Consider the following 27,356-nt stretch of genomic DNA (forward strand, 5'->3'; position numbering starts at 1 on the left):
TGTTAAATGTGGGTCCATGCCTAGTTTCTGCCATACTAATTTCCAGTTTTCCCAGCAGTTTTTGTCAAATAATGAATTCTTATCCCAAAATTTGGGATCTTTGGGTTTGTCAAACACTAGATTGCTATTTTTATTCACTATCTTGCCCTGTGAACCTAACCTATGCCACTGATCAACTAGTCTATTTCTTAGCCAATACCAAATGGTTTTGGTGACTGTTGCTTTATAATATAGTTCTAGATCAGGTACAGCTAGACCACCTTCACTTAATTTTTTTTTTCATTACTTCCCTTGAAATTCTCAACCTTTTATTGTTCCATATGAATTCTGTTGTTATTTTTTCTAGGTTATTTAAATAGTTTCTTGGAAGTCTGATTGGTATAGCACTAAATAAATAGATTAATTTAGGGAGTATTGTCATCTTAATTATATTCGCTCGGCCTATCCAAGAGCACTGAATGTCTTTCCAATTATTTAAATCTGACTTTATTTTTGTGGCAAGTGTTTTGTAATTTTGCTCATATAATTCCTGACTCTCCTTTGGTAGATATATTCCCAAATTTTTTATACTATCGACTGTTATTTTGAATGGAATTTCTCTTTGTATCTCTTGCTGTTGGATTGTGTTGTTAATGTATAAAAATGTTGAGGATTTATGTGGATTTATTTTGTATCCTGCAACTTTGCTAAAATTCTGAATTATTTCTAATAGCTTTTTAGCAGAGTCTTTGGGATTCTTTAAGTATACCATCATGTCATCTGCGAAAAGTGATAATTTGATTTCCTCATTTCCTACTCTAATTCCTTGAATCTCTTTCTCGCCTCTTATTGCTGAGGCTAGAGTTTCTAGTACTATATTGAAAAGTAATGGTGCTAGTGGGCAACCTTGTTTCACTCCTGATCTTAAAGGGAAAGGTTCTAGTTTATCGCCATTACATATGATGTTTACTGAAGGTTTTAAATATATGCTCCTTATTATTTTAAGGAATAGTCCATTTATTCCTATACTCTCAAGCGTTTTTAGTAGGAATGGATGTTGGATTTTATCAAATGCTTTTTCTGCATCTATTGAGATGATCATATGGTTTTTATTAATTTGATTATGAATATGGTCAATTATACTAATAGTTTTCCTAATATTAAACCAGCCCTGCATTCCTGGTATAAATCCCACTTGGTCATAGTGTATTATCCTGGGGATGATTTTCTGAAGTCTATTTGCTAATATCTTATTTAAGATTTTAGCATCAATGTTCATTAAGGAAATTGGTCTATAGTTTTCTTTCTCAGTTTTCGATCTACCTGGTTTAGGTATCAGTACCATGTCTATGACACATGTACCGTGTCATAGAAGGAATTTGGTAGGACTCCTTCAATCCCTATTTTTTCAAATAGTTTACATAGCATTGGAGTTAGTTGTTCTTTAAATGTTTGGTAGAATTTACCTGTAAATCCATCTGGTCCTGGGGACTTTTTCTTAGGAAGTTGGTTAATAGCTTGGTCTATTTCTTTTTTTGAGACGGGACTATTTAGACTACTTACTTCTTCCTCTGTTAATCTGGGCAAGCTATATTTTTGAAGGTATTCTTCCATTTCATTTAAGTTATCGAATTTATTGGCATAAAGTTGAGCAAAGTAGCTCCTATTGTTCTAATTTCCTCTTCATTAGTGGTGAGTTCATCCTTTTCATTTTCAAGACTAACAATTTGCTTTTTCTCTTTCCTTTTCTTAATCAGGTTTACTAAGGGTTTGTCTATTTTGTTGTTTTTTTCATAGAACCAATTCTTAGTTTTATTAATTAATTCAATAGTTTTTTTACTTTCAATTTTATTAATCTCACCTTTTATTTTTTGAATTTCAAGTTGTGTGTTTGTCTGGGGGTTTTTAATTTTGAACATTTCCTTTTACAAAGTAAAATTAAAAGACAGATTATATATGATTCAAAGTCAAAGAAAAAATATTTCCTCCTTGGCCATATCTGAAAATGTATGTGCATTCTGTATTGTGAATCTTCTCTTTTAGGAAGTAGGTAGCATGCTTCATCATTGATTTACTGGAATTGTGGTTGGTCATTGTATTGACTTGAGTTCCTAAATCTTTCAATGTCTTTTTTTTTCCTTTAAGGAGTTATTATTGTATACTATTTCTGCTCAGTTCTCTCTTCATTAATTCATATAACTGCTCTCAGGTTTCTCTGAAATCATCTTACAATATAATATCCCATTACATTTATACACCATAATTTGTCTAGCCATTCCTCAATAGAGCACCCTTTAATATCCATTTGTTGCCTTAAGAAAAAGAGCTGCTATAAATATTTTTGTACATGTAGGTGTTTTTCTTCTTTCTTTGATCCCTTTGGGCAGATACCTTTAGATCAAACAGTATTTTCTGGATTTTTATGTATAGTTATAAATTACTTTCAAGAATGGCTGAACCAAAAAAAAATTATTGAACCAATTTATAGTATAACCAAAAGTGTGATTATAACCCTGAATTTACTGAAAATATCTCTATCCTTTCTCCATTATATCCAGTGTTAGCTCTTAGTTTGGGTAGTCTACTTTTTAACAGAAATGAATGTTGAATTTTATCAAAATCCCTGGATTAATTTTATGTTTGAGTAAGCTTCTGTTTCCTTCTACCCCTTTGGATGATGCAAACAGGCCCTATTTGATCATTGATGCTTTAGCTAAGACTAGAGCTTTCCCTTCTGTGGGAGTCTCTTAATTTTTTATTCAATTTTCTGGTAGTTCAACTTAGAATTTTGTCTCTGCCCCTTTTCCTTTTCTCCTTTAAATAGGAGCCAATGCTCCATTCCTTGTGACCCATAAAGCCTAATGAGGAAGAAAAGAGAGGAAGAAAAAAGAGGACAATGACTTGTTCAGGGGAGAAGCAGAAATGGGGCAGAAAAAAGGATATTGGAGAGTCATATCAATTCTTTGCATAATAGACAAAGTCAGATATTGAATTAACCTTAAGAGAAGAAATGAGTCCCGTACTTGCCATAATCAAGAAATCCTTAGGAGAGACACTCTTGTGAGTCAGTGGAGTACACTCTGGCTTATCAGCTTTAGATGATGAAGGGTGATTTTTTTTTTTTTTTTTTTTTTTTTTTTTTGGAGGAGAAAGAATGGTGGTTAGGAATGACTGGGTAGATTTACTCTGATTAGACACATTGAACATTTTAATGTTGTAAGCTCAACAACTGCAGAATATATGGTGAGAATTTATCATATCAGAATCCCTTAATTTTGTCTATCTCATATACTTGGCTAGTTGCTGTCCTTCAGGCTCAAAGTAGACCAAAGTGATATCACTATGTTGGTATCAAGGTACAGTGGGTCTAACTGTGACTAATCGGAGTAATATGAGCTCAAAAGGCTCTATCACAGGTTGGATACAAATAGAACATATGAACACTCAGAGTGGAGAAGTCTCTAAATTTGTGCATCTCACATTTCCTGTGAATTATTTCAATCCCACTTTGTTCATAGAGCACAGTGCCTTCTTGGATGCAGGCATTCCTTACTGGGCAGTCCTGTGCTAGTGTCCCCTATGTGTCACAATCAGTTCCAAAATTCTTCAGAGAAACTTTGAGAGTATTTGTATCACTTCTTCTGCCATCCATGTGAGTGCTTGCTTTGTGTGAGCTCTCTGTAAATAGGTTTTTAGTCAAACATACTTTTGGCATTCAAACAACCTGGCCAGCTCATCAGAGTTGCACTCTTTGCAATAAAGTTTAAATGCTTGACAATTTATCTCAAGAAAGAACTTTAGTGTCTGTACCTTATCCTGCCAAATGGTCTTCAGAATCTTCCTAAGACAAATCAAATTCAGTTTCCTGACATAGTGAGGATACATTGTCCAAGTTTCACAAGCATACAACAATGAGGTCAGCACAACTGCTCTGTATACCTTTAGTTTGGTAGTTGGTCTACCAACTTCTTTCTTTCTCTTCTTCTCTCACACTTTCCTTCAGAGCTTCCCAAACATTGAGTTAGCTCTGGTAATATGAATATCAATCTCATTATCTATGTGTATATCCCTTGAAAGTATGCTACCAAGGTAAGTGAAGTTATCCAAAGCATTCAAAATATACCTAGCAGATTTGTAATAACAGTAATTCTGTAATGAAGGCAGAACCATTTGGAAAAACTAAAAAGTCAAAAATGGAGGCAAAAAAGAAAAGTATTAGAGAGTCAGACCAGTTCTTTCTATAACAGTCAAATCAGGACCAGTAATTTACCTGTGAGACAAGAAATGGCTCTGCAGATAAATGGTCAAGGGATATATATGAACAGACAATTCTCAGATGATGAAATTGAAACTATTTCCACTCATATGAAAGTGTTCCAAATCACTACTGATCAGAGAAATGCAAATTAAGACAACTCTGAGATACCACTACACACCTGTCAGATTGGGTAAAATGACAGGAACAAGTGATGATGAATGTGGGAGGGGATGTGGGAAAACTGGGACACTGATACATTGTTGGTGGAGTTGTGAAAGAATCCAGCCATTCTGGAGAGCAATTTGGAACTATGCCCAAAAAGTTGTCAAACTGTGCATACCCTTTGACCCAGCATTGCTGTTATTGGGATTATATCCCAAAGAAATACTAAAGAGTGGAAAGGGACCTGTATGTGCCAAAATGTTTGTGGCTAGAAACTGGAAGATGAATGGATGTCCATCAGTTGGAGAATGGTTGGGTAAATTATGGTATATGAAGGTTATGGAATATTATTGCTCTGTAAGAAATGACCAGCGGGAGGAGTACAGAGAGGCTTGGAGAGACTTAAATCAACTGTTGCTGAGTGAAATGAGCAGAACCAGAAGATCACTGTACACTTCAACAACAATACTGTATGAGGATGTATTCTGATGGAAGTGGAAATCTTCAACATAAAGAAGATCCAACTCACTTCCAGTTGATCAATGATGGACAGAAATAACTATACCCAGAGAAGGAACACTGGGAAGCGAATGTAAATTGTTAGCACTACTGTCTATCTACCCAGGTTACTTATACCTTCAGAATCTAATGCTTATTGTGCAACAAGAAAATGGTATTTACACACATGTATTGTATCTAGGTTATATTGTAGCACATGTAAAATGTATGGGATTACCTGCCATGGGGGGGAGGGAGTGGAGGGAGGGAGGGGGTAATTTGGAAAAATGAATAATAAAAAAAAAGAAATGGCTCTGCAATTGCCATAAGCAAGATTTAAATCTTGAATCCTCATCCAATCCATCAATCTGTAAATATTTATTATGTGTCTATTGTATGCCAAGCATAGTGCCTTGGATTCACAAAAAGAGACAAAAGCCAGTGCCCTCGAGGAACTTTCAATCTAATGGGGGAAACACCATGTAAACAACCATATACAGAGCAAGCTACATAGAGAACAAATTGGAAATAATTAATGGAAAGAAGGTACTGGAATTAAGAGTTATGGAAGTTATGGAAGTTATGGAGTTATGGAAGGATTCTTATAAAAGATGGAATTTTAGTTGGGACCTAAGGGAAGCCAGGGAGGTCAGTGGTCAGAACAGAGGAGGGAGAGTATTTCAACATGGGAGATATAGAAAATGCCAGGAGCCAAGAGATGAAGTATCTTGTTCCATTTCCAGATGTGAAATCTGCTCACTTAACTCCAAAACATGAGTTGTTTTTAGAACCTAGAGTGCCTTAATAAATAAATCTTTTAACCAGAGACTGTAGTTGATTTGGGGGTCATAGAACCCATATTCAAGTCCCTCCCTGGGTGATCTTGGGCAAAGTACCTAACTTCAATATGGGTCTGGTTCCTTTTCTGTAAAATGGTGTTGGATCAGACAGCCTCTTCAGCTCTATATTTGATTCAGTGTTGCACAAGCGAACACTTAGCTATCTACAAAAGCAAAGCCTGAGTCAGCCTTTTTCAGAAAGAACCTTGAAAAGTTCAGATCTGAAAATGGATGAGGTCACAGAAAGTGAGGAAGACAAGACAAAATTATTAATGACTTACCCAGTTCAGCCACAGTCAGATAATAGGGTGAAAAACCCCATGACCATGAGTCTGGCAACCAGTATTCTAATCTCCACTCTGCCATTAACTAGCTAACTTTATTACCTTGAACAAATAGCATAATCACATTCTAAGACTCAGTTTCCTCAAATGTACAAAGATGACCCTAAGACTCTAATGTGTGAAAAAGAATTTTAGTTTTTTGTGAGGGGCGGGGAAGAAAGGGAATGGAGGAAAGGCCAGACTGTTGATTTTTACCAGAAGTGAAGAAATTATCCTGTGTGAAAGGCCCATAATGTAATTTTACACATAGGTAAGCCTAGTGTCTCTTGTTTGAAGTCAACAAGAAATTTGATTTCTTTTTCTGCTAAAGTATTTTCCAGTAATTTAATTGTCATATGAGAAGTAACCTAACAGATTGTCATTTGGGAGTTTCATTGGCATCTTCCAAGTGACAATGAAAGACAGAGAGGAGAGAGAAGAGAGAGAGAGAAGAGAGAGGAAGAGAGGGAGGAGGAGGGACAGAGGATAAAAACCAGAGGGAGGGAGGGAGGTGCCCATAGCACATTAGGGATTTGCTTTTGATTACAATTATGAGTGACTATTGAGTCATGCTAAAATTCATTGATTTTTTTTTTGATATAAACTTTGAAGAAAAGGTATTTCTTATAGTTGGGATTCAAATAACAATCCACTTGTTTGTTCAGTTGTGTACAAGTCTTCATGACCCATTTGGGGTTTTCTTGGCAAAGATGCTGGAATGGTTTGCCATTTCCTTCTCCAGCTCATTTTAGAGATAAGGAAACTGAAGTGTGCCCAGGTTAGTGTCTTAGTTGGATTTGAACTCAAGTTCTTCTGACTCCAGGGTCAGCATTCTACTCACCATGCCACTTAGCTGCCCTAACCAGAGTTGTCTCACGGATATATCAAGGATTCTACCCAACAATTATTGTAACATACTATATCTTAACTTGCTGCTTCCTTCCTATAGGCAATAACCTCCTTCCACCTCTTCTTATTTTCACTTTATCCTGTCTCAATGTAATGTGGGACTACTTTTCCTTTTTGATCCTTTAATTAGACAAGAGGAAAAATACTCTCCTTACCGAATAGTTCTTTTTAGGATATACTATTGCAAAAGGAAGGCCAAAGTGGCTGAAATGAAAGCTACAATTTGCTTAAAGGATATACCTTGGGGAGACCAACAGTTGTGTTTGGAAAGGACAAGAAAGGGGACTTACACAGTGACAGGAAATCTTCCAGGTCTTCTTGAGATTTAAAGCCCTTTAATTTTCAGGAGATCTCAAACAGGGGACACGCCTAGATTCTCATGGTTATAGCTTCAAACTTGGGCTGCTCCTGATGACTAGACCAAGTTTGGCATTTATCAAGCCATCATTTTTCAGACTAATTTGTGTCCAACTCAGGTAGGTTTAGAATCAGAGTCTCATCTCTGATGCCAAACAGGAGCAAAAAAGAAGAAAACCAGGTTAATAACTATGGTTTTGTGGTGTGGCATGCCATTTTTCTAATTTGTCGGATTTTTTTTAAAAAAACAAATTCCAAAGATGAATGGATGCCCATCAATTGGAGAATGGTTGGGTAAATTATGGTATATGAATGTTATGGAATATTATTGCTCTGTAAGAAATGACCAGCAGGATTAATACCGAGAGGCTTGGAGAGACTTGCATGAGCTGATGCTGAGTGAAATGAGCAGAACCAGAAGATCACTATACACTTCAACAACAATACTGTATGAGGATGTATTCTGATGGAAGTGGAAATCTTCAACATAAAGAAGATCCAACTCACTTCTACCTGATCAATGATGGACAGAAACAACTACACCCAGAGAAGGAACACTGGGAAGTGAATGTAAATTGTTAGCACTACTGTCTATCTACCCAGGTTACTTATACCTTCGGAATCTAATACTTAATGTGCAACAAGAAAATGGTATTTACACACATATATTGTATCGAGGTTATATTGTAACATATGTAAAATGTATGGGATTGCCTGTCATCCAGGGGAGGGAGTAGAGGGAGGGAGGGGATAATTTGGAAAGATGAATACGGGGGATAATATTATAAAAAAAATTACGCATGCATATATACTGTGAAAAAAATTATAAACAAAAAAAATAAAAATGAAAAAAAAACAAATTCCAAGAACCTGTATCTTTGAGATTTCCCAATGGATCATTTAATGGGATGCACTATTGCAGACATAGTCGCTCATGAAATGATTCCCAAAGTTCAACCAGATTAGGTTAAACTGATACCTTCTTTTCACTGAAGGGGAAAAAACGCCAAAAGCCAAAGCAAAATCAACAAATGGATTTTAATCTCAAATTTAAATCACTCATTCCCACCCCCTATTCTCCTCCCCCCCCCCCAGTGTTGGGCAGACTTGTCTTGCTAGAAGTGATTTCCTTGGAGATCTTATATGCTACAGAGGATTACAAGGTAAATGCTTTGGAGCCAGAATATGTGTTTAACCACCACCTCCAATACTATATGGGTAAGTCAATTAACCTTCCTGGGTCTCAGTTTTTCCATATGAAAAATGGGGGGGTTAGATCAGATGTCCTCTGAGATTCCTTCTGATTTTGGATCTGTGATCCTGTGACTTATGAAAAAACTAACTCAAAAGAGCACATGAAACTAAGAAAATAGATTGATAAAACCACATGGAAATATCAAGAGTTATAATGGTATCTTGGAAAGTTGCCTGGTCTAGGAGTAATAATTAGTTTCTCATCTCTAGCTCAGCCACTGTAAATGGTTTCATAACCTTGGGCAAATCACTTATTTTTGTCTCTCTGGGTCTCAGTTTCCTCAGCTGTAAAATAAACATCTTGCACCCATGGTTTCTCAGGTTTCTTTCAGTTCTAATGATCAAAGATGGCATCAAAAGTATAGAATCTAAAATTTATTCTCTAAATTTAAAAACATATTACAGGATTGTAATAATGCTAGTATTAACCTTTCTGAAAGAAAAGATTTAAATCAAACAAGTGACACCTTCCTCCCCTCCCATTAAACCCATTTTCAAACACAGTTTCCACTCTGTTATTGATAGGGAAAGCAGCTAGAGTTCTCCCATGTGTAAAACCCACTTCAGTGCTGTTGGTCTGTTCTCAAATATGAACCAGTAAGATGAGCTTGTCTTGGAAGGAACTGAGGGAAGGAATTGAACTTGCCTACCTCAACCTTTTTCTTTGTTATGCCCCATAGAATTTTAGCCCTTTGGGCCACTTTGGCTTCTAACATACTGTTATGCTTCAGTAAGCACTGGAGTTTGGGATGATTCCCTCTGAAAGCATAGGTATAATGCCTAGCAGTACTAGATGCCCAATGAATTGGTTAATAGAGTAGAGCTCATGAAAATGCGTTATACCCTGCCTTCTTCATGGTATACTCTCCTCTGTGTTTTCTCTGTTGATAACTCCTTTCTTTAGCCATGCTGAAAACCAGACCTTCTAAAGAATTGGTGGTTTTGCTTTGCATAGCACCAAATACGGGGATGGCTCCATGAATATTTGTGATTTCATTGGATCCCCGTGACCAAAAATGATCCAAGCCATTTATTGCTATAAAATCTCTTCTCTAATAGCAATATTTTCCTAGTGCTTCCTGTGAATCTCTGAATGCCATCTACTATCTCAGAGGGATCAAAATTGGAGGTAGCCCAAAGGACAATGGAAAAATCAAATAGTAGACATAAGTAGGTCACTGTATGTGACCAAATAGCTTGGGATCAAGAAAAGGTGTCAAAGACATTATTTAAGAGTTGTATGAAGAGTATTATGCGAATGCCCTTGAAGTACTAGAAGAAACAGAAGACCTCCAGTACTTTGGGTGTATCCTCTGTGGAGAATTTATATAAAGATATAGCCAAGGATAGCCCAGGATGAGATGTGGAAGGTTTGTGATATATACTGGTGGGAAGACTTCCTACAAACTACAGTTTAGAATCCCTCAGACTGAAGTTCCCTTGTGATTGGCTATCTGAGATTCTTCTTTTTCCCTAAAAAGTGAGAGTGAAGACATGAAATATTTAGTTGGCCAATTAAAAATAATAATTACGGGTAGGGAATCCACATTTCATATTTCACTTGGGAATAGCCATATTATATCTGCCCACCCAAAGCTTAAAATTGGAGGAAACAAAGGGGATGGGGTGTGAGCCTGGCTTCAAGAAGCAGAGAAGTATCTGACAAAGATGTGATATTTTTAAGCCTTAGAGTGATGTTGTGAAAGGATTTCTGGATTGCATGTGTGCATGTGTGTGGTCAAAGCCTCACCCAGCATACTCCTGAAAGCAAAAATACTTGGCATGTGAAAGCTCTGCTATTCCTTTACCGATATTTCTGAAGCCCCAAGTGGATCACATCTGAGAACTATATCATACATGCATTTCTTTCCTTGGCAGTGATTTCTTCTCAGTATAGAAAGAAGAGAAAAACAGTGAATCTTCTGGCAAAGGCTATTCAATTCCATATTAAAATGATCATATAGCAGATTGCAGTAGGTTGCCAGAAAAACTATGGGGTTTTTGAAAGGACTTCTGAAATATGCATATGTAAACTATAGACAATATTTACTATAAAAATAGCTTTCTTCCTAGATGCTAGAAGGAAAAAAATAGGATTTTTCAAAAGAAAATGAACCACTCTCAGACAAATTTCCAGCAAAAAATAAAAATTATAATTATGTAATAGATTGCTTTATTGAATCTAATTTCTAACTACAAAGATAGCTTATACAACTATCCAAGTTTTACTTTAAGATGGCAGTCTACAAAACATATTTCATGCAACTTTTATGATGCTAAGTACTGGGTAAATAATTGGGAATAAACAGGTAGGGAATAATATAGTTTGCTAATAGGAGCAGTAACTGCCCAATATGTACACACAGCCATATTCTATTCTCAGCTCTTCACAGTTATGTGCAAATGTTACAAATATGGCTTTTGGGTTTGCTGTTTTTTTTTCAACAAAAGTAAGACATAATTATACAGAAGAATATGTGAAAAGGTGATTCTTTATGCAAGAAAAGTTCTTCCATTTCATGACACTGCATTTAAATAGTAACTTACAACCTCCACCTGAGGATGTAATACAGGCATGTTCCATAAGGGGGCATTGATTCCTAAGGCACAATATTAAGGTTAAACATTGTTAATTAAGCCATGCTTTTTTTTTTTTTTTTAATTTTTTTTAATTTTTTGGTTATATGAAATAATAGGTCACTGCTAATAATAATGTAGAATAAGCAGTTAATTGTACAAAATACAGTAATAAAGGCTAAGCTAACCTATTAGGTGCTCCATTAACATGAATTCATTTGAAAACATCCTATACAGCGCTGCATATTAAAACATTGTTTTTTGGTAATATCTTTCTTTCATGAAGCAGAGAGTTATAAGGCTTCTGTGGAATAATAATCTTATAATTGAACAAATATTTTACACTCTTTTTAATGGTATGTACAGTTATTTTTATCTTTTGCCATTTGGTAAAGAATATGTGTTCAGTATGCATCTTTCCTGGCTTTCTAAAGTGCTTGTTTAACTGCATGAGGCTAGAAAAAATGCATATCTATTGATGGGGTGATAGCCCCTAACAAACATAGTTGAAAAGTCAGATTTGGAGTCTGAAATACATTTCTTAAAATGGATACTGATTATTGCTAAACTTGATGCCCTTGCTGGGCTGAAGGCTGATAATCATCAACTCTATTATTTGTTATGCATAAATATATGTCCTTTAGATGTATGTACATGCAAATGCAAGAACTATCATGTAATAGATAGATATCAATGTTTTGTCCGTCAATCTATTTTGTGCTATTTAACTGACTTGTGCTATGTTTAAAGCTAGATAAAAATAAAAAATCTTAGCATGCTACAATTAACAATCCTATGGTTTACTAGCACAGGGAAAAAGAGGCTATGATAAAAGAGCTGAGATGACAAACTGGAAGGATTCTGAAATGCACTGAATAAGGCAAGAAATCATCAATTAAAGCAGAGGAAAAATTGAAGCACATTCAGGAAACTTTATAGGCTCCTCCCACCCCCACCCGTCATGGGCAGTATTCTTTTGATTTGGAAAGAGATTAAGCATTAAGAATGAAATCTTTGATAGTTTTTACTCCTACAATACTCATATGGTAGCAAATTCAAAGCCTACTAAGATGCTCTGATGCTATAATCTGGTAAAATAAGGCACTTCCAGTTTCAAATTTTAGCCGTGCCAAAAAGATGAAGTCTGGGTCCAATCTATCATTCTGTTCTTTCCCCATTTCCTCCAGTAAAAAGCGCCACCACATAAGGTTTTGTTTTTTTTTTTTTTTTTTGTCCACATACATCCTCCTCCTTTTTTCTTGAGATGACTTTGTTTTTCTCCAGAATATCTTCTGCTGATGAAGTCAAAGAGCCACTTTTTAAAATATATATATATATATATATTATATATATATATATACACACACATATAATACATGATAGAAATCTTCAGCTCCTAGCATTCAGTCAAGTTGGAAGATCCAAGTGGTACCAATAATGTTTTCAGTTCATTCAGGCAAAAGTCTCTTGCAGAAGCTGACCTGTCAGCTGTAGAGAAACCATGAGGCTTCTGAATTAGTTCCAATATTGCAAAGCAAGCTATGCATGGACGTTGGTGCTGGAGAGGTCGTTTCTTATTATTTCATTTACTGCAAGAGAAAAAAGAGGAGGAGAATTATTAAGATGAAATGATTAGAAGTCAATATAGATTGAAATGTCAAAGGAACACATCTCCCATAGTTTCAATATATGCTCAGTGTGTGAAATGCATATCACAGAGCTAATGAAAACGTTTCTTACTTTTTAAAAGCCCATTTACCCTATTTAGCCAGGACATGCAAAACATTCAACTTACTAGGGATTCAGCTTAGCAGATTAAAGTTAGAAATAGAAACTTATCCTAGAACCAGAGTCCTTAAGCTTATCTAGGTTTCCCAAACCCTTTCCCATCAATTCCTCTTTACTCTGTAGAATGTAAATTTTTTGATGAGGTTAAGGATGTTTTCAATTTTTGTTTTTCCATCCCCAGCACTTAGCAGAATGCCCAATCTATAGTAAGTGTGTAATGTTTATGAAATTGAATAGCCCATAACTTAATTATTAATTGACCCTTTTGACATTGTAATAGCACGTACAAAGTAGAGGTGCTGAGTGCTAAGCTTGATGCTTAGAAGATGAAATATTATTTCTCTAGGACAGGAATACACATGTTGATTTTCCACTGTGCAATATAGAGATTTCATAAAGCATGGTGGTGGCATGAGTGTGTGTGTTTCAAGTGAACAACTTCTTTGCTATGTCAGCCCATTAATTGTATTTATAAACAAGTATTTTCTCGCCGTCTTTACATGCCGTGTTACGTAAGCCAGGTGTGTTGTGTCCCTTTCCTTGTTCCTAAGTACTGAGGTTAAAAAGAGAAAATTGGCCATCTTGTCAGCATTTGAAAAGAGAGAAAATATCTCTTTCTTAGCATCAGGCAGTGTGATGGTCACACTGACACTAAGCGAATTTCTTTACTCCCGCCTCTTCTTTCATTCTCTTATTTCCCTGTAGATAGTCAAGCTGCACAGTTTCCCACACTCAAATGATGTCCGTTTATCAGCTTGTGATTTTTGGCAGATGGACAGGAAATGACTGAACCTGGCAAAGGCCAGCTCCAGTGAACTGCACAACATCCCCTCTTATTTCCACCCCACCTCCAGTTACCACCCCGGCCAGGCGATTTGCTCTAAGATAGGGAAAATGCCATCAGTACCACTGTCATTGCTTCTCATTTTCCTAACATTATTTGGAGGTGGGGAGTCCATGTGTACGTCATGGAACTGCCCAAATTTCCCTTTGCCCATGGGCTGGAGTGCACGGCCACACAGATAAATCTCATGTGTTTTCTGCAGAGGCCCTGGGCTGTCTAAAGTCAACTTCCTGGAGCAATTAGCTGCTGAATACTTCATCGCCACCACCCCTAATACTCCCTCCCCATCCCTTTTAACTCCTTGCCACTTGTAAAAGAATAACAATAATATGTGCACAGGAGAGTCAGAAATTATATCAAATGAGTCTGTGGTAATTAGCTGGCACCATTTTGTAATTCTGAATTCCTACTAGACCTAGACCTCCATTGATTCATTTACAAGGTGTGAAGAATCAAAGAAGCCAATCTTCTCAGCTACTTGCCTCCCTATGAGCTTACTCTGAGCAAACTGTTGTTTTTGAGAATGTATTTGAGTAGCAATCCACTTTAATAAGATTAGATCTCATTTTCATGGATTAGGGACCTGAAACAAATTAGTGAATAGCCCAAGAACTTGTGAGTCCTAATTTCCAGCCACCAAAGCTCCAATTTGAATTAATTCATTGATTTGTTCATTCTTTCTCACCATCAGAACTATCCTAGGGACATCTTGGAGACCTGATTGACAAAAACATGCAGATATAAATAAGTTAATGAAACCACAAATTCCCCAAGACTGACATGAGGATAACTTCTATGTATAATCCATTAGAAAGGGTTCAGTCAGTAATCTTCACAATGGGCCGCTTTCCATACTCTGATAAGAAGGTCAAAGAACTCTCATTGTTAGTGTTCAACTTTAATGCAACCATGTGAAAACAAAAACCAAAACAATCTTCTCTCTCCCCCTTTTGAGCAGCATATATGTTGAGTGTATTTAATTGAAAACTATCCCCTACATAGTCATTCTCTTGATTAACCACCTTTGATTATGTTCACTAAATTCCTCTTTTAATAGTATGCTACATAATTCAGGAATGTAGCAAACACTAAAAAGACAATTTGATATCATTTTTGAAATGATACTTCATTTTGCTTCCTCTGCCTTGCTGATACAAATGTGTCTTGTTTATATTTGATGAATAATTTGTATTGCCAAAGTGCACCATTTCTGAGGTTCAACTCCCAAATTCCTGGAGTGTTAGAGTATTTTCTCAATGAACAAAAGTTTTATCTGTTTGGGGTAGAGGTGGAGTGGAATATGATGTAAAAGGATTTTTGTGTACCAATACCAATGTATTTGCCACATTTGGCAAAGACCTCTTCTTTATCAGCAGAAAAGTTAGGTCTTTGATGATGGAGAACAAAGTTAGTGACAAAAGAAGAATCAGAACTACAGTTAGAAAGAACTATAGCCTTTATCTATGAAAATGGAAAGAATCCCTAGTAGATACCATTAATCCATAACATGACTTTCAATGAAAATTCTTTAACAACAAAATAAATTTTCACTTGTTTGGAATAACTTCAGGATCTAAATATTATCTGAAGATGCAGGAATAAACAAACAAACAAGGTTGAAAGGAAAAGAGCAGCATGATGGAGATGAATGACATGGGAGATAGAAGGAAAGCAGTTGGCAAATCAGGTACCAAAAGCTTAGTCTTGTTAAATAACTAAGCAATACTATACATACTGCAGGAGATGAGGAGAATAACACCTGCTTGAAAAGATGAAAGGGGAAGAACCGTCAGAAGTGGGCTTCCCCTTACTGCCCACTGATGCACCTGAACCTAGGAGGGAATACCCTTAGGTGGGTGTGAGCGGGGAAAAATCATTCAGCATGTCACTAGGTCCTCCCTGAATTAGAGACTGTGACATGCCACAGTGTGGGATCCTCTGTGACTAGTAACTAAACTCATTTTCTCACCTTCCATCTCTGTCCAGTAGTATTCCCACTGAGAATCTAGGGAATGCAAGGTGCTCCTAAAAAGAAGGATAGCATGTGGTTCCCAAAAGTCTTTTGATATGATAGAACAAGATCAAAAACCACTTCTTCCCAGAACTGTTTAGCTCCTCACCATAACAATCTGGATTCAAAATGTCAGCTTGGATATGACTAAACTGATTGAGCAAGACCACAGGGACCCACAAAACATGTTTGCCCTTAATTCTCTTTACTATTATTTCTAATTTACTTCATGAGAGGGGATACATCTGGAGCTGACAGAAGTCACTACAAACTGAGTTGCAAATTCATTTGATGTGCCTAGCCTCATAAAACCTCTGATCTTCTCCAGAATCATAAACCTTAATAAGTGCAAGTTGACTGATTGATTGATGATGGAATGATAAGCCTATTAACATCCTCAGAAGGAAAGTATGATCATGAACACCTTTCACAGAAGAAATAAAGACAGAAACAGATAACTGAGGGATGAGATCACTGCTAAACTAAGAGAAAAATCAATGATTCCCATAATCCTGAATTTTTGCTCTGGAAGACAGTATGGATTCCTTTTCTGTTAGTTAGAGGACCATTTGGAATCTATGCATATAATTGTCACTGGATGTTCTTATTTAATTTTATTGTATCTTTGAAGGAGGGGGGAAGGAGGGTCGTAGGTGGTGGGGGAAGAGGTGGTTTTCTCTTTTTTGATATGGTTGCTTTTGTAGTTGACACCTACAGTTTCCCACAATGCCTACTATCTACTGATACTTTCCATCTTATTATTCAGCCTTTCCACTGACACAAAATAAAAATATATAGTACTGAGAATTGCAGGTAACATGTGACCCTCTGTACCTGTCAGAAGCCTGAAAGAGGAACCTTTCCTTTGCTCAACATCAGATGCCACTGCAACAGGATGTGGTGAGCTGTTATACCACAATTTAATTTAATAAGGAGGATCTTTTTCCCTTATATTTAACTTTTCTCTAAAATGCCCTTGCAATGGAAACTAATTTTTTTCTTTCTTTTCTCTTTCTTGACTAAGGTCACTGTGTGTGGTGGTTTGAATTCCCATATTAAACTGGAATCTGACAGACACAGAAGCCATACACACATATATGATTTCTAAACCTATGAGGATATGTACTTTATGAGGCATTTTGGCCATTTCTTTTAATAGCTTGGAGAGGGGGGGAGAGAAGAAGAATCCTACCTTTTCTTAATTTACCTCTCTTTGCTACATATTTGTAGCAAACCTGACAGATTTTTTAAAATGTACTCTTTTTTCTTCACTATATATACATATCATTTAGTCATGCAAAAACAAAACAAAACAAACAAACAAAAAAACTCTGCTGTCCAAGTTTACTTACTCATTGATCATAAACTATCCTCTCTCTCCTTCCATAGAATTTCTATTTTAAGTCGATTACTTTTACTTCAAATTGATTGCTATTTCAAAAAGGTTCTATTATAACCCTGTGTTTTAATGAAATATCCATAATTCACTTTGTGGATTTTCACTCTACTGTCTATTTCTTCTAATACACAGAGAGAGTAAAAGGAATCAACATTCATTAGAAATATTTTGCTGACTAATGTGTCTCTTAGTGATTACCTTTTCCATAAAGCCTCTCCTATTTCTCTAAACCCTTGGTTATAGAAAATGATTTAATGGTTCCCATTTTATTTATATAACTAAAATATGGCTACATCATTTATTTATTAATATTTACAAAGTCCTTTATTGGAAGTAATAATAGCTGACATTTATATCATGATTTACAGTATGAAAAATAATTTATATGCATTACATCACTTGAGCTTTATAATAACCCTATGTATCTAGTGCAAGAATTATTGTCCTCTTCTTATAGATGTGGAAACTGAGGCTCAGATTAGTTAACTGCCCATAATTATATACTCATAGGCTAGGGGCTACAGGTAAGGGGCTAGGGGCAAGATTCAAACCCAGATTTTTCTGACTCCAAGGCTATTGCTCCATGATATACTTTCTTCACCTTTTTCAAAATGATTTAATTTCCCTCTCTTTACAGTAGTTCAGTGAAATTAACATTGTAAGTATTATTCTTCTCAGCATGTAGATGATGAAACTGAATTCAGGGATATTAAGTGGTTCCCTAGAATTACACAATTAGTAAATGAAATCAGGTCTAGTACCCAAGTTGCCTGCCTCCTGCTCAAATGTTCTGTCTACTACATCATACTACCCCAATCTTTAAAGCATTGGTTTTTAATCTGGGATCCATGCACCTGTTTAAAAGAAAAATTGAGAACCATATTCTGATATAATTTCTTTCCTTTGTAATATGTCTTATTTTATACATTTAAAAACCTGATTCTGAGAAGAGGTCCACCAGGCTGCCAAAGGGTCCAAGACAAAAGAAAGGTTAGGAACCTCTAGTTTAAAGGGAGTCCATTGGCAAGTACAATCATTATACTAGATTAAGGATATTAATTTTTTTCCAGGACTAATAAAAAAAAAGTTGTAATGCTTAGCCAGAACTGGTCTCTTTAACAGTTAAAAAAAATGACACATCAATAGATGGTATTATGAAGGAGATATGCGAATAATACTGATTACTCCTACATATGGCATTTAGTGCTTCCTCTTGCCCTATTTTCCTAATCATATCCATCACCTCCTCATATTTAGCCTCCAGAAGTTTCTTTTTGTCCCTGGTCTTTGCTATTTTTACCTATTGGTCATTAATGATAGCACTGAGAGTTTAGTTTCTCTGGAGTAAAAATAAAAAGGGTTGTAGAATTATTTGTTGTTACATTATTTTCCTATTGCAAAGACTACTTCTTTCTTTCACATATATATTTACACACACACACACACACACACACACACACACACACACACACACACACACATGGTATCCTTCTGCTCTAGCCAGCACATCCACATTCACATGTTTGCTGCATGTTTAGAAGATTTCTTTATAAGGTTTAAATAAGAGACAGAGAGAGAGAGAGAGAGAGAGAGAGAGAGAGAGAGAGAGAGAGAGAGAGAGAGAGAGAGAGAGAGAGAGAGAGCGCCCAGAACCAGAGATAGAAAAAGAGACAAAGAGAAAATAGTGAGAAGAAAAGAAAAAAGAAGACAAACAACCAACAACCAAAGAAACCACACAAACCCACGTACTGATCATTTATTTTCCATTTTACACACACACACACACACACACACACACACACACACAGAGGACAAGAAATGTCAGCATTTCTTTTGCTTTAAAAATAGTGAAATGAGTTGTGAGCTCGTCAAAGATATCACTACAGATAAAGATGCCAGAGAACTGCTGACAAGGTAGGTCAGCTATTCCCACACAAAGCCAGCTTCTTTTTTTTTTCAGCTAGAGAATCATAGATCAAGAGCTGGTAGGAGCCTCAGAGATTAACAAAGTCTAAAGTCCCCATCTTATACTTGAGCAAATGGAGACCCACAGAGGTTAAATAATTTGTCTGATGGTGACACAGGTAGGAAACATTAGAGACACCTGTTTCAAATCCTAATTCTCTGGCTCTATTAGAATTCAGTACTTCCCAATTTGGTCACTTCATTCATTGTAATCATTTAATAATTTATTTGTAATTATTTTGTATGAAATTTTGGGGTGGGGCAGGGAAGGGACAGTGATATTTCTAAGGAAATGCTTCTGATCCAGAGGTGGGCAGACACCACGCTACAATAGAAAGAATACTGGTTCTACAGTGTAATGACCAGGATTCAAATCCTATTTAATATGTGTGAGGCTTTGGGCAAGTCACTAAACCTCCTTCAATCTTGTTTCCTTTACTATAAAATGAGAAAGATTAGAAAGACAACACTAATTCTGTGGCGACATCTCAGCTCCAGCACAATGATTCTTGACAAGGACTTCCCATACTTTCTTCTAATGCATTCGATTTTCATTTAAAAGTGAAGTTGCAAAGCAAGCTCTTTGGTGCTATTCACACACTAAATAATACATGAAATGTCACCATAGAAGGATTTCTGGACCCCGCTTATTATTATTTTTTATTATATATAGATTATCTTTCCAGTTTCATAAAAACCTTTATCACCAATGGTTCTACTTCCTACTTTAAATTAATAGGATGATAGTGAATGCTTTTATGTTAAAGGAGAAATACTAAGAGTTATTACCTTCAATTTAAATAGGAAAAAACTACCACAGAAAAAAATGCCCGACTTAGATTAAGTTATATATCACATACAATAAGAAACAGGATGTTAATTACTATAACAAATTTTAAAGGTGTAAGAAACAGTCACTACTAAGAATGGAAGAAACCATGGCATTATATGCATGCTTTTATAAAATATGTTTTCTGAATTACAGCAGTGGCCAGACTTAATACTTATGGAAAAGACAGCAACCTCAATAGTGGTACCATGATTTTCTCTTCTACCTTCCCACTCCAAGTGCTCCCCTACCACTTCACCTTAAATCTTCCCCAAATGGAGGCTTAAAAGAAGCAAGTTCTGAGAAAAGAGAATAAAGCTAAGTGATTCTGAAGATCCTGAAATCTCACTTTGGGAAACCTACTCTGTCTAGATCCAGAGTTCCAAAGGCAAAAGGCAGGGAGTTGGCATTAATTGATAGATTCAGAGTATGCCTACCTTTTCTAAATTGCACTAAAATTTTACAAAAAAAAAAAAAAAAAAAAGGTAAACCCCGAGTGCTTTGACATGCACAATTTCCCTGCTTAATCATAGTCCAACTTAATAGTGCATGTACTCGTGCAGATCTGCAACTTTCAGTGGTGAATGTATATTAAGAAGATGCTTACAGGAATAGTTTCAGCATAAAGTGTTGACTGATGAGGGAAATGGGGTTTGAGATCTTTCCACCTTTAAATATATATATCACAGCTGTAAAGCACAGAGGAAACACTAAGGCTATCAAAAATTTGAATGTTCTGACAACTTTGCTTTAAAAAAAAAAAGGTTGAGATGTATTAGCATGACTGGTGGGGGAGAAAACACAAGTTGAAAAAAATATGTATTCAAGTAGAAGAGATGATATAGGTTTAGATATGATTGTCTATTAATTTTGGTCAAAAGACGTATCAAAAAATATAGTCTGGATTTCCTGTGGATGTTTCCTGATAGCATTAAATGTGTGGCTTTAAAATGCAAGCTCTCTCATCAGACTATTAGCTTCTTGAAGGCAGGAACTGTTCCTGCCATTCTTTGTATTCCAGGAGCTTAGCACAGAGCCTAAGCATATAGTATATGCTTAATAAATGTTTGTTGACTAATAAAGTGAAAAGTTGGTTGAGTTCATATGATCTGTGCTTACATTGTCACACATGCAGCTGTGTGTACAAGTAGTATATTCAGTCCAGGTTTAATTGGCGGCATCTTACATAAGAACAAATAATGGGAGTTGCTTTTGTGTAAGAAAGGAACATGATTCAGCTTGCTTCACACTCAGAACAAAACAACCTTTTCTACACACATACACACACACACACAATTCTCAATCCATAATCAACAAAAACCAAGACAAAGCACACAAACATCATATGAGGGTCAAAAATATAATAAAAAGCATGAAAAGGATGAGTTAGAACCTTCTCTGCCAGCTAGTCCTGGCTAGGGATGCAGATTTATGGGGAAAATGGAAACTTGGTAACTTCTAAGAAATAGAATAAGTCATTTAGTTCAGAAATATTAATCCAGTTACTCTCTAAAACTTTTCACAGTTCATCCAGAAGTTGAAGAAATCTAGAGATAATTTAGTCTAACCTCCCCAACTTCATACATATGAAAAAACTAACATTTTGTTATAAGAGAAGGTTAAGGGGGTAGTGGAGAAGCATGAGAAAGAGATAGCAAGTTAAAAAAAAGAGAGAAAGAGCATCATGCAAAAAAACAAAATTTTAAAGTATAGTAAAGTTAAAATTCTAAATTATCGTCTTCAACATGAGCATGGTCAGGAAGAATCATACAATGTGACCTATGGAAGCCATTTTATCTCTTTTTTTCCTCAGTTTGCTCTTCTGGGGCTCTCTACTGGAGCCCTTCCTACTCTAAATCCTATGCTCTATAATGTGAGAAGTGATAAATGCTTTTCCAATCTTTTGATTGAATCTTGAATCTTTTATAATCTTTTCATTTTATGTTTTCATTTAATGAGGAGTTAAAGTAGCAGGCATTCCAACATCTCCAGATTCAACACCTTCTCCTCCTCCCTCCCACCCCCAACTCTCCACTCCCACCTTTCTTGGCTTTCTAACATTTGGCTTTTTATTTTAGCATTCTGTGAGATTTTAGAAAAATAAAGCAAATCCTCTTTGCTTTTAAATAAAAGTACTAAAAATAAAACAGCACATTTTCTAATTATGCCCTCAAAGAGCTCCAAATCTGAAGGTTCTTAACTCTATTGCACTTTATTGTGGCATAGAGATTCCAAACATTGGGGAGTTTTGTATCGTATCCTATTCTGGCAGTGTCTCTGGTATATTTAAACACAGTGCAAAAAAAAACCAGGCACAAAAGAATATTCAAAAGTGTTTACTCCATTTTCTTTTCAATCAGAAAAATGCATATTGTGAACCTGTCATAGAACAAACAGAAAGTCCAACAACTTTTAAAAGAATATGTCAGAGGAGAAAAAGTCATTTTGTTAAAGTTACATTTTTACCACAAATATATTTGCTGTCATAAGATGTGATCTATATTTTGACAAATGTACCTTTTCCATTTCTTGAATATCCAGTTGCCCTTCCCCCAACTTATTAATGACTACACGGCTTTGAATTTTTCCATTTGAAGTTATATATTTAGATTACCCAGGACCTTATTTAAAATATTACTGTAAAAGTGTGGTAAATATATTAATATGTCTTTATGAAGAAATTGAAATTGTAAATGAGAAAGAATAAAATAGGAGAAAAATATTTTTTCTTTGTTTTAAGCACTCAATCAAATTTTAATATAAAGGTATCAGTTGGGGCCCCCTCTCCCTCCCTTCAAAAAAAGAGATAAACTTTTCTTACCCTGATAGGAAATGTACCTTAAACTTATCCCAACAATTTACAACTCAACTTTAAATATGCACTAGATAACATCAGTTTCTATATTATATAGCAACAACGATAGTTTCATTTTTCTCATTCATTCATTCAGCAAACATTTCCTGCATATCCTTTATACATATAAAGGCACCATTCGAGGTACTGGAGGTTTGAAGTTCTTTTGTTAAAAAGAAGGGCTATTTGGTCCTGAGAATACGAATGGTACTGGTATTCTGAAAACAGAAAGTTCAGACATGAAAAGGGAAGCTTAGTACATATTGGAAAAAAAAGTTTTATGAAGCAATGGAAAATGCACTTTCACAAGTTTCATTTAAAAATCAGATCTTGTATTACCTTGAGTGTCCTGGATCTATTGGAAACCTACTTATTTTTATCTTTTTAATCACAATAAGCCACAGCCGTCGGGCCTGCTATTTTTAGAAAGAGAGGACAGTGGAGCAACTGAGTGACAACAAGTATCGAATTTTTAATAAAACATGATCTTCCCATCTGCATTTTTGGCACTGATGAATAGTATTGTTATATGTGAATATCAGCCATTAAGACAGAATAATTTTCCTACCTTCAGTGCTCATTTCCTTATTTAACCTGACAACTCCAAATAATGCAAAAAATCACATCGTTAGAAACATTTTGGAAAGTAACTGGGAAAAGGATAAGAATGAAGGTTCTCTACCCAAATGGCATGAGACTAGCACCCTGTGAGAGGGCCTATTCCAGGATGGCCAATCTCCCTGGCAAATTGGGTCCTTGACCTCCTCAAATCACATGTGACAAGCAGGTTTATGTTTTCCATATTTAGTTTGTTTTCACATTTGTAAAAGAATAGGATTTTGCTGTCACCAATACAAATCCATTCTTCCTAATTAATGAACCAAATCAACTAATCATTAATTATATATATGTATACACACATATACCCATATGCATAGATATATATATATATTTATATACACACACATGTATACATACATACATATATATGTATATATATGGCTTTTTTTTCTTTTAAAATTTGAAGTTCCTTCTGGAATCACCCACAAAATTTTTAAAGTAAAAGGGAAAATCCCTTTTATTAAAATGATCTGGATGACAGTACACAGAATACTGATGGATATATGTGCTCTATGATATGTAAAGTGTCTTGCAAACTTTAAAATATTCTCATCAGTTATAATTGTTGTTGTTAACTTTTCTGATGATTTCTACGGCACCAAGATGCTAAACTCCTCTTAGGGCTGTTGAATCTTGCATCAAAGACATAGGGAAAAGAAAAGACTTATGAACCCTGTGTACATAAATTACCCAAGATAGACAAAGACAATTGGAACCTCCTGCCTTAAAATTTGAATCAATGACTTGAAACCTCTATCATTCTGGGTTGGGTGAGGAGTTTGTTTAGCTAATTTTAGCAGAATAGAAAAAGCCTAACACTTGTTATCAAGTGGTCTGGAAGTCAATCATTAGGTTTTAGTTAGACCATCCACTAGGTGTCCAGCACTGTACTAAATCATGCTAAATCATGTCTTACAACTGGAAATGAATTGATTCAGATCCTCTTCCTCTCACCCTCACCCCACCTATCCACACCTCATCCTATTCTGGAACTCAGATACTTCAGAGATCATCTAGTTTAAATCCTTTGTAGTACAAAAGTCTTAACCCAGCTAATTAGTGTCAAAGCTGTGACCAGAGGTTTGGCTTCCATCCCTTCCCCCAGTCCAAGACTTTTCTCACTACCTATCATTGTCCTTGACAAAAAAGAATAAAAGCATTAATTGATTTATCTACAATCTAAAGCAAGGTGACAGAGTGGTTACTCCACTCTAAGGGTTGGACTAGATATAACATGGCAAGAAAAGAAGCAAAGGATTTAGAGTCAGAAGGCCTAGCTCAAATGCCAACTCCTGATACCTGTCTGATCTTTAAGCATTCTGGGGCTCAGTTTCTCCTATTTATAAAATGAGTGGGCTTTGGACAGAATGACATCTAAGATGTTCCAATCCTCAAATCTATAAAATCACATGATATAGCTGGTCCTTATTTCTTTAAATTTCATACATCTAAGTTCCAGAAATCATCTCCCCTGATTATAGGCTTCTTTTCACGATGCTATACTATTTTTCTATGACATCAATTTTTGAAGGAAGAAAGTGATTTGTCTGTGAACCTAAGTAATAATAGTATCAAAGTTATTTGTTTTAAATGCTGACACACATGTAAGTAAGCACATGAAATGCAACCAGCTATTGTTTTTTGAGTTTTAAAATGATGGGCATCCAGGTGGCGCAGTGGATAGAGCACCAGCCTTGAATTCAGGAGGACCGGAGTTCAAATCTGGTCTCAGACACTAAACACTTCCTAGCTGTGTGACCCTGGGCAAGTTACTTAACTCCAGCCTCAGGAAAAACAAAAAAAAAAAAAAAAAGAGTTTTAAAATGATGCTCTAAAGACCCTTGAGAGAAGCAGCCTTTAGCCCAACAGAAGGAATTGCCATATATACACATACATAAATAATGTTTGTAAGTATATATGTGTGTGGGGTATGTATGTGTGTGTATGTTAGACTGTAAGCTCCTTGGGTACATAGACTTTTCATTTTGGCTTTGTGTCTCCAGCCAGTCAACAAGCATTTTTTAAGCTTTGTTACTTTGTGTTAGAAATTGTGTTAAGCATTAAGGATATAAAAATGGGGATTGGGGGAATTTATGCTCAAGGAGCTTAAAATTCCTGAAATATATATATATATACACATACACACACACACACACACACACACACACACACACACACACATATATATGTATATGCAAACACATGCATAATATATATTAATCCTAACCACAATAGAGATGATATTTATACATATATATATATATATACATAATATGCATTAATTTTATATATCTATGTATGACATAAAAGGTAAAATATGTGTTTATATATATATATATTTAGTATTTAAAGTACTTTTTTTTATTTAAGTAGCTTTTATAACAGAGATTTTTAAACTTTTTGTGACATGGATTCCTTTGACAGCCTCATGGAGCCCTATATATAGTGTTGCCTAAACTCATAATTGAAGGATATGCTGTTTCAATAAGTTAGTGAAAATAAAGGTTTAATTTTTTTCCTCGTATAAATTCATGGATCTTCTGAAACATTCTAGGACACCTTGGTGGTCCTTTCACTCCAGTTTAAGAGCCCCTGGACTAAGACTTCTTAGTATCACTAACTATAATTTCCATTTTTCTAGAGATGTATGAAGATGTGCCTTCTTATTCATCATTACAGATTTCTAATTTGCTTTTGAGCACACAAATATATCTGAAAACTACTTGTATTAGACTTGAAGTTCTAAGATAGTCAAAGGTTCTAAAGGCTTTGGGTGGAGAAGGGCTTGTACTTTGGGGAGAATCAGATCTTAAGTGGGTGTGGTGCTCCCTGGGAGAGTAGGAAAAGGAAAACAAGAGGTCCGGGGTTGGGAGGAACTTAATAAGGAAAATTCATTAGAAAGCTTTGTTATTACCTTGGCATGTGAATTCCCACAGCTCACAAACTTACTTTAATCCCTAGATAGAGGGAAGAGTAGCAATCTTTCCAATACTTTAATCCTCAGTTTTAGCTTGCAGCTTGGCTGTTTGGGGGAAGGCCCCAATTTGCAAGGGCTGTCAGTGATATTCCAGTAAGAAAACACCCGGAAGCGAACCCCAGCAGACACCTGCCTGCAGGCACAGGTTTGTCTCCTATGTTTACAGGAAGCTAGACTTTTAGGGAGTGTGTTGGCTTTACTGATTGTTTTAATACAAAATGTTGTGATGTAGAAAGGAGTAAATTAAAGTGAGAACACAGGACATTTGATTTTCATGGCTATTTAGCATTTGCAAAGTGAGATTTTTGTTGAAAGGCTTTCTGAGCATTTTCAATGAGATGAATGCTAGATCTGAAAACTACAGAATCCCATTTAGGATACTATTACTATGTGATGACTGGTGAGTTACTTAAAGTGGAATCATTATAGAATTTTTAAAAATTTACTTTATAAATAAAAAATATATATAAAATTTTAAACCCACTTCCCCAGACTTGTTTATTCTAAAGTGCATGTAAACACCAACTTTTTGTCATTATTGTTGTTTCAATCATTTATTTTAAAGTCATATCAGATCCTTCATGAACCCTTTTGGAGTTTTCTTGGCAAAGACATGAGTGATTTGCCATTTCCTTCTCTGGCTATTATTATAAAAGAATTGGTTGTGTAGATGAATTAAATCCCCCATCTTCACTCCCATTTTACAGATGGGGCACCTAAAGCATCCAGAGAATTGAAGATGGCAAATGACAGAATCTAAAAGGTAAACACATGCACACATACTTATTATATATGTATAATAGAGAACTGTTTGTTCAATTGTTCATTAATTCATTAATTTCTTTAGTTCATGCGCATCTATTAAATGTTGTTTTAACTCTAACCAAACATTACCTTTAATTTCATTAGTTT

The 27,356-nt window shown here is 35.6% G+C and overlaps 1 protein-coding gene and 1 long non-coding RNA gene across 4 annotated transcripts in view; one reads left to right on the forward strand and one right to left on the reverse strand.

The window, feature by feature from the left end:
* The window catches only part of LOC141546022 (uncharacterized), a 145,539-nt gene that overhangs the window by 73,339 nt on the left and 44,844 nt on the right, over nt 1-27,356 (forward strand). The window lies entirely within an intron of this gene.
* The window catches only part of NFATC1 (nuclear factor of activated T cells 1), a 202,702-nt gene continuing 186,075 nt past the window's right edge, over nt 10,730-27,356 (reverse strand). For all 3 annotated transcript variants that reach the window (XM_074273459.1, XM_074273482.1, XM_074273467.1), the window contains exon 10: nt 10,730-12,745. In XM_074273459.1, the coding sequence (XP_074129560.1) occupies nt 12,696-12,745 (50 nt within the window). In that variant the 3' untranslated portion in view covers nt 10,730-12,695. The remainder of the gene's footprint in view (nt 12,746-27,356) is intronic.

This window comes from Sminthopsis crassicaudata, chromosome 1 (assembly GCF_048593235.1).
Source record: "Sminthopsis crassicaudata isolate SCR6 chromosome 1, ASM4859323v1, whole genome shotgun sequence".
NCBI lineage: Eukaryota > Metazoa > Chordata > Mammalia > Dasyuromorphia > Dasyuridae > Sminthopsis > Sminthopsis crassicaudata.